Below are 14814 nucleotides of genomic sequence, written 5' to 3'. Positions count from 1 at the left end.
CCATAGCCACACCCCAATATGGCAGCCTTGGCGCCACCCACAAAATGGCCGCCATGGCCCCAAGATGGCCACCTTGACCTCACCCTCAAAATGGCCGCCATGGTCACATCCCCAAGATGGCGGCCATGTCCACACCCCCAAGATGGCTGCCATGGCCACACCCACAAAATGGCCGCCATTGCCCCACCCACCCCAAAATGGCCGCCATGTCCAAACCTCCAAGATGGCGGCCGAGCCCCTTTGAGCCCAAATCTGATTTTTTCCCACCAAAATCTTTGGGCTGGAATTTATTGAGGGAGGGGGAGGAGCTACAGGGGGAGGGGGCGGGGCTAAGGGGAGGGGGCGGGGCTTCGGAAATGGGGGAAAATCCGGGAAAAACGGGAAAAATTCCGGGAAAAACGCGCCAGCCCTTTAAGGGCGGGCCCAAGATGGCCGCCCTGGGCAATGATTGGACGAGCATCCCCTGAGGGCTCCGCCCCTTTGTGAGATTCGGGATCCTATTGGCTGCTGGGGCACCGCCCCGGGATCAAGCCACGCCCATTTTAGGGACAAGCCCCGCCCACAATTCCAAACCACGCCCACTTTTCTGTAACCCACGCCCATTTAGGGACAAGCCCCGCCCACAATTCCAAACCACGCCCCTTTAGGGACAAGCCCCGCCCATCTGGAGCAAACCACGCCCCCAAGACAAAGCCCCGCCCCCTCTGGTCCAGGCCCCGCCCCCAAATCCCCTCCTGGCGCCCAGGCTCCGCCTCCTGTGACGTCACCAGGGCGTGGTCCCTTGGCGGCCAATCGTCGCTGGCTCCGCCCCTCGTGGCCGCCTGCAGCTGTGGGGATAATGAGATGCAAATGAGATGGGGAGGGGAGAGGTGAGTGAAGGGGGGTGGGCGTGGCCAAACGCTGGTAGGCGTGGCTAATTGTGGGTGTGGTTTATTCCCCACTGGGTGGGCGTGGCTAATTATGGGTGTGGTTTATTCCTCACCGGGTGGGCGTGGCTAAATCTGGGCGTGATTTATTCTTTACCTGGTGGGCGTGGCTAACTGTGGGCGTGGTTTATTCCTCATTGTGGGCGTGGCTAACTGTGGGCGTGGTTTATTCCTCACCTGGTGGGCGTGGCTAATTGTGGGTGTGGTTTATTCCTCACCTGGTGGGCGTGGCTAATTGTGGGCGTGGTTTATTCCTCACCGGGTGGGCGTGGCTAACTGTGGGTGTGGTTTATTCCTAATTGTGGGCGTGGCTAATTCGGGTGTGGTTTATTCTTCACCTGGTGGGCGTGGCTAACTCTGGGTGTGGTTTATTCCTCACTGGGTGGGCGTGGCTAACTCTGGGTGTGGTTTATTCCTCACCTGGTGGGCGTGGCTAACTGGGGCGTGGTTTATCTCACCGGGGGCGTGGTTTATCCCACCGGGGGCGTGGTTTATCTCACCGGGGGCGTGGTTTATCTCACCGGGGGCGGGGTTTATCCGCGGGGGGCGGGGCCTCTCACCTGTGGGCGGGGCTATTTCAGCTGCTGCCCCGGCCGCGCCTTCTCCAGCTTCCGGCGCCGCTCGGCCGGGATCTCGTCCAGGCTGATCCCGTGGTTGCTCGCCCTGGGAAATTTGGGGAGAATTTGGGGATTTTTGGGGTTTTTGGGGTTTTTTGGGATTTTCGGGGATTTTTGGCAGGGATATTGGGGGTTTTTTGGGGATTTTTGGGGAGTTTTAGGGCTTTTTGGGAGGTTTTTTTTGGGATTCTTTGAGGGGTTTTTGGGGTTTCTCGGGGGGGATTTTTTGGGAGTTTTTTGGGGGGAATTTGGGTTTTTTTAGGGGAGATTTTTGGGGATTTTTTTTGAATTTTGGGGGATTTTAGGGTTTTTTTGAGGTGTTTTTTTGAGATTTTTTAAGGTTTTGGGGTTTTTTTTTGATTTTGGGGTGTTTTGGCGATATTGGGGGATTTTAGGGAATTTTAGGCCTTTTTTGCAGGTTTTTTGGGGGATTCTTTGGGGGGTTTTGGGGTTTCTCAGGGGGGATTTTTTGGGGGGAATTTGGGGTTTTTTAGGGGAGATTTTTGGGGGTTTTTTGGGGGTGTTTTTTGGGAAATTTGGTGGATTTTAGGGGTATTCTGGGGGTTTTTTTGAGATTTTTAGGGTTGTGATTTTTTTGGGAGTTTTGGGGATTTTAGGGGAATTTTGGGGGTTTTTTTGGGTGGAGATTTTTGATTGGTTTGGGGCTTTTTTGGGGGGATTTGGGGTTCTTCGGGGTGGGATTTTTTGGGTTTTTTGGGGGGTTTTTTTTGCATTTTTTTGGGGTTTTTTTTGTGATTTTCACCCCATAACCCCCACCCCATAACCCACACCTCACACCCCATAACCCACACCCCATAACCCACACCCCACACCCCACACCCCATAACCCCTCACCCCACACACCCCATAACCCCACACCCCATAACCCACACCCCACACCCCACACCCCACACCCCACACCCCACACCCCATAACCCACACCCCATAACCCACACCCCATAACCCCACACCCCATAACCCCACACCCCATAACCCCCACCCCACACCCCATAACCCCCACCCCATAACCCCATAACCCCACACCCCACACCCCATAACCCCACACCCCATAACGCACACCCCACACCCCACACCCCACACCCCATAACCCACACCCCATAACCCCATAACCCACACCCCACACCCCACACCCCATAACCCACACCCCATAACCCACACCCCACACCCCATAACCCCACACCCCACACCCCATAACCCACACCCCATAACCCCACACCCCATAACCCACCCCACACCCCATAACCCACACCCCATAACCCCACACCCCATAACCCACCCCACACCCCATAACCCACACCCCATAACCCACACCCCACACCCCATAACCCCACACCCCATAACCCACCCCACACCCCATAACCCCACACCCCATAACCCACCCCACACCCCATAACCCACACCCCATAACCCCACACCCCATAACCCACCCCACACCCCATAACCCCACACCCCATAACCCCACACCCCATAACCCACACCCCATAACCCCACACCCCACACCCCATAACCCACACCCCACACCCCATAACCCCACACCCCATAACCCCACACCCCACACCCCACACCCCATAACCCACACCCCATAACCCACACCCCACACCCCACACCCCATAACCCCACACCCCACACCCCATAACCCCCACCCCATAACCCACACCCCACACCCCATAACCCCACACCCCATAACCCACACCCCACACCCCACCCCATAACCCCACACCCCATAACCCACACCCCACACCCCACACCCCATAACCCACACCCCATAACCCACACCCCATAACCCCACACCCCATAACCCACACCCCATAACCCCATAACCCCACACCCCATAACCCCACACCCCATAACCCACACCCCATAACCCACACCCCACACCCCATAACCCCACACCCCATAACCCACACCCCACACCCCATAACCCCACACCCCACACCCCACACCCCATAACCCCATAACCCCACACCCCATAACCCACACCCCATAACCCACACCCCACACCCCATAACCCACACCCCATAACCCCACACCCCATAACCCACACCCCATACCCCACACCCCATAACCCACACCCCACACCCCATAACCCACACCCCATAACCCCCACCCCACACCCCATAACCCCACACCCCACACCCCACACCCCATAATCCACACCCCATAACCCACACCCCATAACCCACACCCCACACCCCATAACCCCCACCCCACACCCCACACCCCACACCCCACACCCCATAACCCACACCCCATAACCCACACCCCACACCCCACACCCCACACCCCATAACCCACACCCCATAACCCACACCCCACACCCCACACCCCACACCCCATAACCCACACCCCACACCCCACACCCCACACCCCACACCCCATAACCCACACCCCACACCCCACACCCCATAACCCCACACCCCATAACCCACACCCCACACCCCATAACCCACACCCCATAACCCACACCCCATAACCCCACACCCCATAACCCACACCCCACACCCCATAACCCCACACCCCACACCCCATAACCCACACCCCACACCCCACACCCCACACCCCATAACCCACACCCCATAACCCCACACCCCACACCCCATAACCCACACCCCATAACCCACACCCCATAGCCCCACACCCCATAACCCACACCCCACACCCCACACCCCATAACCCACACCCCATAACCCACCCCACACACCCCACACCCCACCCCACCCCCCAGGACCCCTCACTCACCCCGGCAGGAGGTCGGGGGGGGTGGGGATGGGTTTGGTGAATCCCTCGCGGCCCACGAGCCAATAGGTGTCCTCCACGCCTTTACCCTATAGATTTGGGGTTATGGGGTCGGTTATGGGGTTATGGGGTCAGGTATGGGGTTATGGGGTCAGTTATGGGGTTATAGGGTCAGGTATGGGGTTATGGGTCAGTTATGGGGTCAGTTATGGGGTCAGGTGTGGGTCAGGTATGGGCACAGCCAATAGGAGTCCTCCACGCCTTTACCCTATAGATTTGGGGTTATAGGGTCGGTTATGGGGTCAGGTGTGGGGTTATGGGGTCAGGAATGGGGTTATGGGGTTATAGGGTAACTTATGGGTCAGTTATGGGGTCAGGTGTGGGTCAGATATAGGCACAGCCAATAGGTGCCCTCCACGCCTTTGCCCTATAGATTTGGGGTTATAGGGTCGGTTATGGGGTCAGTTATGGGGTTATAGGGTCAGTTATGGGGTTATGGGGTCAGTTATGGGTCAGGTATGGGTCAGGTATGGGGTCAGGTATAGGCACAGCCAATAGGTGTCCTCCACGCCTTTACCCTATAGATTTTGGGGTTATGGGGTCGGTTATGGGGTCAGGTGTGGGGTTACAGGGTCAGGTATGGGGCAGGTATGGGGTCAGTTATGGGTCAGTTATGGGGCAGGTGTGGGCCAGTTATGGGGCATTTATGGGTCAGTTTTGGGTCAGTTATGGGTCAATGACGGGTCAGTTATGGGTCAATGATGGGTCAGTTATGGGTCAGTAATGGGTCAGTTATGGGGTCAGTTATGGGGTCACTTATGGGGTCACTTATGGGTCAGTTATGGGGTCACTTATCGGTCACTTATGGGGTCAGGGGGTATTTGGGGTTTTTCAGGCGCTTTTGGGGTATTTGGGCTGTATTTTGTATTTTTAGGGCAGTTTTTGGCCGTTTTGGGCTGTATTTGGTGTTTTTAGGGCACTTTTGGGCTATTTTGGGCTGTATTTGGGGTTTTTTGGGCAGTTTTGGGCCGTTTTTGCTGTATTTGGTGTTTTGGGGCCGTTTTGGGCTGTATTTGGTGTTTTTAGGGCAGTTTTGGGAACGTTTTGGGCCGTTTTGGGGTTTTTAGGGCAGTTTTGGGCAGTTTTGGGCTGTATTTGGTGTTTCTGGGGCACTTTTGGGGTGTTTTGGGCCGTTTTAGGGTTTTTAGGGCCATTTTGGGCTGTATTTGGGGGTTTTGGGCTGGTTTGGGCTGTTTTGGGGCAGTTTGGGGCTCTATTTGGTGTTTTTAGGGCACTTTTGAGGTGTTTTTGCTGTATTTGGTGTTTTGGGGCACTTTTGGGCCATTTTGGGCCGTATTTGGTGTTTTTAGGGCAATTTGGGCCATTTTGCGCTGTATTTGGGGGTTTTAGGGCACTTTTGGAGTGTTTTGGGGTTTTTAGGGCAGTTTTGGGCTGTATTTGGTGTTTTTAGGGCACTTTTGGGCCATTTTGGGCTGTATTTGGTGGTTTTGAGGCAGTTTTGGGGTGTTTTGGGCACTTTTGGGCTGTTTTGGGCTGTATTAGGTGAGTTTGGGGAACTTTTGGGGTGTTTTGGGCCATTCTGGGCCATATTTGGTGTTTTTAGGGCATTTTTGGGCCATTTTGGGCTGTATTTGGTGGTTTTAGGGCACTTTTGGGGTGTTTTGGGCCATTCTGGGCCATTTTGGGCTGTATTTGGGGTTTTTGGGCACTTTTGGAGTGTTTTGGGCCGTTTTTAGGGCAGTTTTGGGCTGTATTTGGTGGTTTTGGGGCAATTTTGGGCCATTTTCGGCTGTATTTGGTGTTTTTGGGGCAGTTTTGGTCAGTTTTGGGCCATTTTTAGGGCAGTTTTGGGCCGTTTTGGGCTGTATTTGGTGTTTTTAGGGCAGTTTTGGAGTGTTTTGGGCCGTTTTTAGGGCAGTTTTGGTCAGTTTGGGCTGACCTTGAGCTCGGTCTTGCCGCGGATGTCGACCTTGAATCCCTCCTGCAGCGAGAGCAGGATGGCCACCGTGCGCTGGTTCACGTGGATGCGATAGGCTGGGGGGGAAAATGGGATTTGGGACCCCAAAAACCCCAAAAAAAACCCCAAAAAACCCATAGATCCCAAAAATCGCCATGACTGACCCCAAACCCACAGTGCCCGTGCGCTGGGGAAAAGAGGGATTAGGGACACCCAAAAAAACCCCAAACATCAATAAAAACCCCAAAAAACATCCCAAAAAATACCAAAATCCCCCCCAAAAAAACCCCATCCCCCCCGAAAAAAAACCTTTGAAAAACACCAAAAAAAACCACCAAAAAACACACCAAAAATCCAAGAAAACCCCAAAAACAAACAAAAAACAAATCCTACGAAAACCACAAAAAAACTCCAAAACCCAAAAAAAAAAAAACCGCAAAAAACCCACCCCAAAACCCCCCAAAAAACCCAAAAAAACCCCAAAAAAACCCTCAAAAAAAACCCCAAAAAACCCAAACCCCCAATGGACGTGTCCCCATGGCCGTGTCCCCTGTCCCTGTCCCCTCTCAGTGTCTTGGTGTCCCCATCCCAGTGTCCCAGTGTCCCCATCCTGATGTCCCCATCCCAATGTCCCCATCCCGGTGTCCCCATCCCCATCCCGGTGTCCCGGTGTCCGGGTGTGACTCACGCAGGCCAGTGGACTCCATGCGTGAGGCGGTGTTGATGGTGTCCATTCCTGGTGTCCCCAGTGTCCCCATCCCAATGTCCCCATCCCTGTCCCCATCCCGGTGTCCCCATCCCTGTCCCCATCCCGGTGTCCTCATCCCGGTCTCCCTGTCCCCATCCCGGTGTCCCCATCCCGGTGTCACCATCCTGGTGTCACCATCCCTGTGTCCCCATCCCAGTGTCCCCATCCTGGTGTCACCATCCTGGTGTCACCATCCCAGTGTCCTCATCCTCATCCTGGTGTCCCCTCTGGTGTCCCCATCCCCATCCCGGTGTCCCTGTCCCCATCCCGGTGTCCCCATCCCTGTCCCCATCCCGGTCTCCATGTCCCCATCCCAGTGTCCCCATCCCCATCCCGGTGTCCCCATCCTCATCCCGGTGTCCCCATCCCAGTGTCCCCATCCCCATCCCGGTGTCCCCATCCCCATCCCGGTGTCCCCATCCCCATCCCGGTGTCCCCTCAGGTGTCCCCATCCCGGTCTCCATGTCCCCATCCCAGTGTCCCCATCCTGGTGTCCCCATCCCAATGTCCCCATCCTGGTGTCCCCATCCTGGTGTCCCCATCCCAATGTCCCCATCCCAATGTCCCCATCCTGGTGTCCCCATCCCGGTGTCCTCATCCTCATGCTGGTGTCACAATCCTGGTGTCCCCGTCCCGGTGTCCCTGTATCCATCCTCGTCCCGGTGTCCCCATCCCGGTCTCCATGTCCCCATCCCAATGTCCCCATCCCCATCCCAGTGTCCCCATCCCGGTGTCACCATCCTGGTGGCCCCATCCCGGTCTCCCCATCCCGGTGTCTCCATCCCAGTGTCCCCATCCCGGTGTCCTCACTGGTGTCCCCATCCTGGTGTCCTCATCCTCATCCCGGTGTCCCCATCCCAGTGTCCTCATCCTCATCCCGGTGTCCCCTCTGGTGTCCCCTCCCAGTATCACCATCCTGGTGTCTCTATCCTGGTGTCCCCATCCCGGTGTCCCCGTCCCAGTGTCCCCGTCCAGGTGTCCCCATGTCCCCATCCCCATCACGGTGTCCCCATCCCCGTCCCCATCCCGGTGTCCCCGGTGTCCCCGGTGTCGCGGTGTCACTCACGCAGGCCGGTGGACTCCATGCGTGAGGCGGTGTTGACGGTGTCCCCATCCTCATCCCAATGTCCCCATCCCCATCCCAATGTCCCCATCCCGGTGTCCCCATCCCGGTGTCCCCATCCTGGTGTCCCCATCCTGGTGTCCCCATCCTGGTGTCCCTGTCCCCATCCTGGTGTCCCCATCCCGGTGTCCCCATCCTGGTGTCCCCATCCTGGTGTCCCCATCCTGGTGTCCCTGTCCCCATCCTGGTGTCCCCATCCCGGTGTCCCCATCCCGATGTCCCCATCCTGGTGTCACCATCCTCATCCCAATGTCCCTGGTGTCCCCATCCCAGTGTCCCCATTCCCATCCCAGTGTCCCCATCCTGGTGTCCCCATCCCGGTGTCCCCGTCCCCATCCCAATGTCCCCATCCCGGTGTCCCCATCCTCATCCCAGTGTCCCCATCCCGGTCTCTATGTCCCCATCCTGGTGTCCTCATACTCATCTTGGTGTCCCCTCCCCATGTCCCCATCCCTGTCCTGGTGTCCCCTCCGATGTCCCCATCCCGGTGTCCCCATCCCCATCCCCATCCCGGTGTCCCCATCCCCATCCCCATCCCAGTGTCCCTGTCCCGGTCTCCATGTCCCCATCCCGGTGTCCCCATCCCCATCCTGGTGTCCCCATCCCTGTCCCCATCCCAATGTCCCCATCCCAGTGTCCTCATCCTCATCCCGTGTCCCCATCCCGGTGTCCCAGTCCCGGTGTCCATGTCCCCATCCCGGTGTCCCGGTGTCCGGGTGTGACTCACGCAGGCCGGTGGACTCCATGCGTGAGGCGGTGTTGACGGTGTCCCCTCCCCATGTCCCCATCCGCATCGCGGTGTCCCCATCCCGGTCTCCATGTCCCCATCCCGGTGTCCCCATCCTGATGTCCCCATCCCCATCCCAATGTCCCCATCCCTGTCCCTGTCCCCGTGTCCCCATCCCGGTGTCCCCATCCCGATGTCCCCATGTCCCCATCCCCATCCCGATGTCCCCATGTCCCCATCCCCATCCCGGTGTCCCCATCCCCATCCCGGTGTCCCCATCCCAATGTCCCCGATGTCCCCGGTGTCCCCGGTGTCCCCATGTCACTCACGCAGGCCGGTGGACTCCATGCGTGAGGCGGTGTTGACGGTGTCCCCTCCCCATGTCCCCATCCCCATCCCAGTGTCCCCATCCCCATCCATGTCCCCATCCCGGTGTCCCCATCCCGGTGTCCCCATCCCAGTGTCACTGTCCCAGTGTCCCCATCCCAGTGTCCCCATCCCCATCCCGGTGTCCCCATCCTCATCCCGGTGTCCCCACCCCAATGTCCCCATCCCGGTGTCCCTGTCCCCACCCCAATGTCCCCATCCCCACCCCGGTGTCCCCTCTGGTGTCCCGGTGTCCCCGGTGTCCGGGTGTCACTCACACAGGCCGGTGGACTCCATGCGTGAGGCGGTGTTGACGGTGTCCATTCCTGGTGTCCCCTCCCCATGTCCCCATCCCTGTCCCCATCCCAGTGTCCCCATCCCAATGTCCCCATCCCAGTGTCCCCATCCCAATGTCCCCATCCCAATGTCCCCATCCCAATGTCCATGTCCCCATCCTGGTGTCCCCATCCCGGTCTCCATGTCCCCATCCCGATGTCCCCATCCCTGTGTCCCCATCCCGGTGTCCTCATCCCGGTGTCCATGTCCCCATCCCAATGTCCCCGTCCTCATCCCGGTGTCCCCATCCCCATCCCGGTGTCCCCATCCCCATCCTGGTGTCCCCGTCCCTGTCCCATGTCCCCATCCCAGTGTCCCTGTCCCCGTCCCGGTGTTCCCATCCCAGTGTCCCCATCCCGGTGTCCCCATCCTGGTGTCCCTGTCCCCATCCTGGTGTCCCCATCCCAGTCCCGGTGTCCCCATCCCCATCCCGGTGTCCCCATCCCGTGTCCCCATCCCCATCCCAATGTCCCCTTCTCCATCCCGGTCTCCCTGTCCCCATCCCAGTGTCCCCATCCCCATCCCGGTGTCCCCATCCTGGTGTCCCCATCCCAGTGTCCCTGTCCCCGTCCCGATGTCCCCGTCCCCATCCTGGTCTCCATGTCCCCATCCTTGTCCCCGTCCTGGTGTCCCCATCCCCATGTCCCCATCCCTGTCCTGGTGTCCCCATCCCGGTCTCCATGTCCCCATCCCGGTGTCCCCATCCCAGTGTCCTCATCCTGTTGTCCCCTCCCCATGTCCCCATCCCCATCCTGGTGTCCCCATCCCAATGTCCCTGTCACCATCCCTGTCCCCATCCTGGTGGCCCCATCCCGGTGTCCTCATACTCATTCCAGTGTCCCCTCCCCATGTCCCCATCCCCATCCCGGTGTCCCCGTCCCAGTGTCCCCATCCCGGTCTCCATGTCCCCATCCCGGTGTCCCCATCCCAGTGTCCCCTCCCCATCCCGGTGTCCCTGTCCCACTCCCAGTGTCCCCATCCCAATGTCCCCATCCCAGTGTCCCCATCCCGGTGTCCCCATCCCCATCCCAATGTCCCCATCCCGGTGTCCCCATCCCGGTGTCCCGGTGTCCCGGTGTCCCCGGTGTCCGGGTGTGACTCACGCAGGCCGGTGGACTCCATGCGTGAGGCGGTGTTGACGGTGTCCCCGAACAGGCAGTACCGCGGCATCGTCAGCCCCACCACGCCCGCCACGCACGGCCCTGGGGCGGGGACAAAGGGGGCGGGGTCAAAGGGGCGGGGCCAAAATGGGCGTGGTCACAAATGGGCGTGGTCACAAATGTGGGAGGGGTTTAAATGGGTGTGGTCACAAATGGGCGTGGTCGCAAATGTGGGAGGGGTTTAGATGGGTGTGGTCACAAATGGGGCGGGGTTAAAACGGGGCGGGGTTAAAACGGGCGTGGTCACAAATGGGGGCGGAGGTTAAATGGGCGTGGTCACAAATGGGGAGGGGCCAAAAGGGGCGTGGTCACAAATGGGGCGGGGTTAGAACGGGGGCGGGGTTAAAATGGGCGTGGTCACAAATGGGGGCGGAGGATAAATGGGCGTGGTCACAATGGGGAGGGGCCAAAAGGGGCGTGGTCACAAATGGGGCGGGGTTAAAATGGGTGTGGTCGCGAACGGGGCGGGGTTAAAAACGGGTGTGGTTACAGGGGCGTGGCCGCAGATGGGCGGGGTTAAAGGAGGTGGGGTTTAAGTGGGCGTGGTCACAGGGGCAGGGTTAAAATGGGCGTGGTCGCAAATGGGCGGGTTTGAAATGGGTGTGGTCACAAATGTGGGCGGTGCCAAAATGGGCGTGGTCACAAATGGGGCGGGGTTTAAATGGGTGTGGTCACAAATGGGCGGGGTTAAACGGGTGTGGTCATAAATGGGGCGTGGTTTAAATGGGTGTGGTCACAATGGGGGTGGGGTTAAATTGGGTGTGGTCATAAAGGGGGCGGGGTTTAAACGGGCGTGGTCACAAATGGGGGCGGGGTCAAAACGGGCGTAGTCACAATGTGGGCGGGGCCAAAGTGGGCGTGGTCACAATGGGCGTGGTCACCATTTGGGCGGGGTTAAAGTGGGCGTGGTCACAATGGGCGTGGTCACCATTTGGGCGGGGTTAAAGTGGGCGTGGTCACAAATGGGGCGGTGTTAAAACGGGCGTGGTCACAATGGGGTGGGGTTTAAATGGGCGTGGTCACAAATGGGGCGGGGTTAAAATGGGGGTGGTCACAAATGGGGCGGTGTTAAAATGGGCGTGGTCACAAATGGGGCGGTGTTAAAATGGGCGTGGTCACGAATGGGGCGGGGTTAAAAACGGGCGTGGTCACAAATGGGGTGGGGCCACAGAGGGGCGGGGCTAAAATGGGCTGTATTTTGTATTTTTAGGGCGGTTTTGGGCCATTTTGGGCTGTATTTGGTGTTTTTAGGGCAGTTTTGAGCCATTTTGGGCTCTATTTAGTGTTTTTAGGGCAATTTGAGCTGTTTTGGGCTCTATTTGGTGGTTTTAGGGCAGTTTCTGGTCATGTCCCAAATTGATCCAATGGATCCCGACCACGTTGAGCGTTGGCCAAGTTGGGCGTGGCCCGTTGAGGGTGTGACCAATGGGCATGACCAATGGGCGTGGCCACGAGGTGGGCGTGGCCTGTTGGGGTGTGGCCAAAGGGCGTGGCCAATAGGTGGGTGTGACCAATGGGCGTGGCCACGAAGTGGGCGTGGCCTGTTGGGGTGTGACCAATGGGTGTGACCAATGGGCATGACCAATGGGCGTAGTCACGATGTGGGCGTGGCCTGTTGGGGTGTGACCAATGGGCGTGACCAATGGGCGTGGCCACGAGGTGGGCGTGGCCTGTTGGGGTGTGACCAAAGGGCGTGGCCAATGGGCGTGGCCAAGTTGGGCGTGGCATGTTGGGGTGTGACCAATGGGTGTGACCAATGGGCGTGGCCACGAGGTGGGCGTGGCCTGTTGGGGTGTGGTCAATGGGCGTGGCCAACCACCCACCACAACCCATTGGCCAACGCGCCATCGCCCAACGTTTGACCAACGCGTTGGGCGTGGCCGGGGCGGCCAATGGGGCACGGGGCGTGGCTGGGACAGCCAATGGGGCGTGTCCAGGGCGTGTCCGGGGCAGCCAATGGGGCGCGGGGTGTGTCCAGAGCAGCCAATGGGGCACAGGGCGTGGCCGGGGCGTGTCCGGAGCGGCCAATGGGGCACAGGGCGTGGCCGGGGCGTGTCCGGGGCAGCCAATGGGACGCAGGGCGTGTCCCGGGCAGCCAATGGGACACGGGGCGTGTCCGGGGCGTGTCAGGGGCGGCCAATGGGACACGGGGCGTGGCCGGGGCAGCCAATGGGACACAGGGCGTGGCCGGGGCGTGGCCGGGGCAGCCAATGGGGCGCGGGGCGTGTCTGGGGCGTGTCCAGGGCAGCCAATGGGACACAGGGCGTGGCCGGGGCGTGTCCGGAGCAGCCAATGGGGCACAGGGCGTGTCCAGGGCGGCCAATGGGACGCGGGGCATGGCCGGGGCATGGCCGGAGCAGCCAATGGGACACGGGGCATGGCCTGGGCGTGTCCAGAGCAGCCAATGGGACACAGGGCGTGTCCGGGGTGTGTCCGGGGCGGCCAATGGGGCACAGGGCGTGGCCGGGGCGGCCAATGGGACACGGGGCGTGGCCGGGGCACCCTATGAGGCACAGGGCGTGTCCGGGGCAGCCAATGGGGCGCGGGGCGTGGCCGGGGCAGCCAATGGGACACAGGGCGTGTCCGGGGCAGCCAATGGGGCGCGGGGCGTGGCCGGGGCAGCCAATGGGACACAGGGCGTGTCCGGGGCAGCCAATGGGGCGCGGGGCGTGGCTGGGGCGTGGCCGGGGCAGCCAATAGGGTGCAGGGCATGTCCGGGGCGGCCAATGGGGCACAGGGCGTGTCCAGAGCAGCCAATGGGGATCGGGGCGTGGCCGGGGCGTGTCCGGGGCAGCCAATGGGGCACAGGGCGTGGCCGGGGCGTGGCCGGGGCAGCCAATGAGGCGCGGGGCGTGGCCGGGGCGTGTCTGGGATGGCCAATGGGGATCGGGGCGTGGCCGGGGCGTGTCCGGGGCAGCCAATGGGGCACAGGGCGTGGCCGGGGCGTGGCCGGGGCAGCCAATGGGGCACGGGGCGTGTCCAGGGCAGCCAATGGGACACAGGGCATGTCCGGGGCAGCCAATGGGGCGCGGGGCGGGGCCGGGGCGTGGCCAGGGCAGCCAATGGGGCACGGGGCGTGGCCGGGGCAGCCAATGGGACACGGGGCGTGGCCGGGGCAGCCAATGGGGCGCGGGGCGTGGCCGGGGCAGCCAATGGGGCACGGGGCGTGGCCGGGGCAGCCAATGGGACATGGGGCGTGTCCGGGGCGTGTCCGGGGCAGCCAATGGGGCGTGGGGCGGGGCCGGGGCAGCCAATGGGGCACAGGGCGTGTCCGGGGCGTGTCCGTGACGGCCAATGGGACACAGGGTGTGTCTGGGGCAGCCAATGGGACACGGGGCGTGTCCGGGGCAGCCAATGGGGCACGGGGCGTGTCCAGGGAAGCCAATGGGGCACGGGGCATGGCCGGGGCGTGTCCGGGGCAGCCAATGGGACACGGGGCGTGTCCGGGGCAGCCAATGGGGCGCGGGGCGGGGCCGTACCCGAGTGCAGCCCGATGCGGATGCGCACGGGCACCTCGGGCATGTGGCGCATCCTGAAGGTGCCGACGGAGCTGAGGATGTCCAGGGACATGTTGGCGATCTCGCCGGCGTGCCGGTTGCCGTTGCGCTTGGGCAGCCCCGAGGCCACCATGTAGGCGTCGCCGATGGTCTCCACCTGGCCGGGAGGGCGGGTCAGGGGTGGCCAAAGGGGAGGTGGTGGCTTGGACCACCTTGGGGCCACCTTGACCATGGCCATGGCCTTGGGGTCAACTTGACCATGGCCTTGGGGCCACCTTGACCATGGTCTTGGGGCCACCTTGAGCACCTCCATGGGACCACCTTGACCATGGCCTTGGGGCCACCTTGACCATGGCCATGGGGCCACCTTGAGCACCTCCATGGGACCACCTTGACCATGGCCATGAGGTCACCTTGACCATGGCCTTAGGGCCACCTTGAGCAAGTCCATGGGGCCACCTTGACCATGGTCTTGGGGTCACCTTGACCATAGTCTTGGGGCCACCTTGACCATGGCCATGGGGTCACCTTGAGCAGCTCCATGGGGCCACCTTGACCATGGTCTTGGGGCACCTCAAG

At 60.6% G+C, this 14814-nt stretch overlaps 1 protein-coding gene across 1 annotated transcript in view; it reads right to left on the bottom strand.

The window, feature by feature from the left end:
* Window positions 1–280: 280 nt before the first annotated feature.
* GUCY2D (guanylate cyclase 2D, retinal) overlaps window positions 281–14814 on the bottom strand; it is a 43944-nt gene continuing 29410 nt past the window's right edge. The window contains exons 15-20 of the mRNA XM_072920680.1: window positions 14218–14392; window positions 10682–10780; window positions 6261–6355; window positions 4304–4389; window positions 1487–1589; window positions 281–827 (exon numbers count right to left, since the gene is read on the bottom strand). Of these exons, the coding sequence (XP_072776781.1) occupies window positions 1499–1589; window positions 4304–4389; window positions 6261–6355; window positions 10682–10780; window positions 14218–14392 (546 nt within the window). The 3' untranslated portion in view covers window positions 281–827; window positions 1487–1498. The remainder of the gene's footprint in view (window positions 828–1486; window positions 1590–4303; window positions 4390–6260; window positions 6356–10681; window positions 10781–14217; window positions 14393–14814) is intronic.

This window comes from Taeniopygia guttata, chromosome 32 (genome assembly GCF_048771995.1).
Source record: "Taeniopygia guttata chromosome 32, bTaeGut7.mat, whole genome shotgun sequence".
In the NCBI taxonomy this organism is placed as follows: Eukaryota; Metazoa; Chordata; class Aves; order Passeriformes; family Estrildidae; genus Taeniopygia; species Taeniopygia guttata.
Note: the sequence above shows the minus strand (reverse complement) of the source record. Positions and strands in the feature narration are given on the sequence as shown.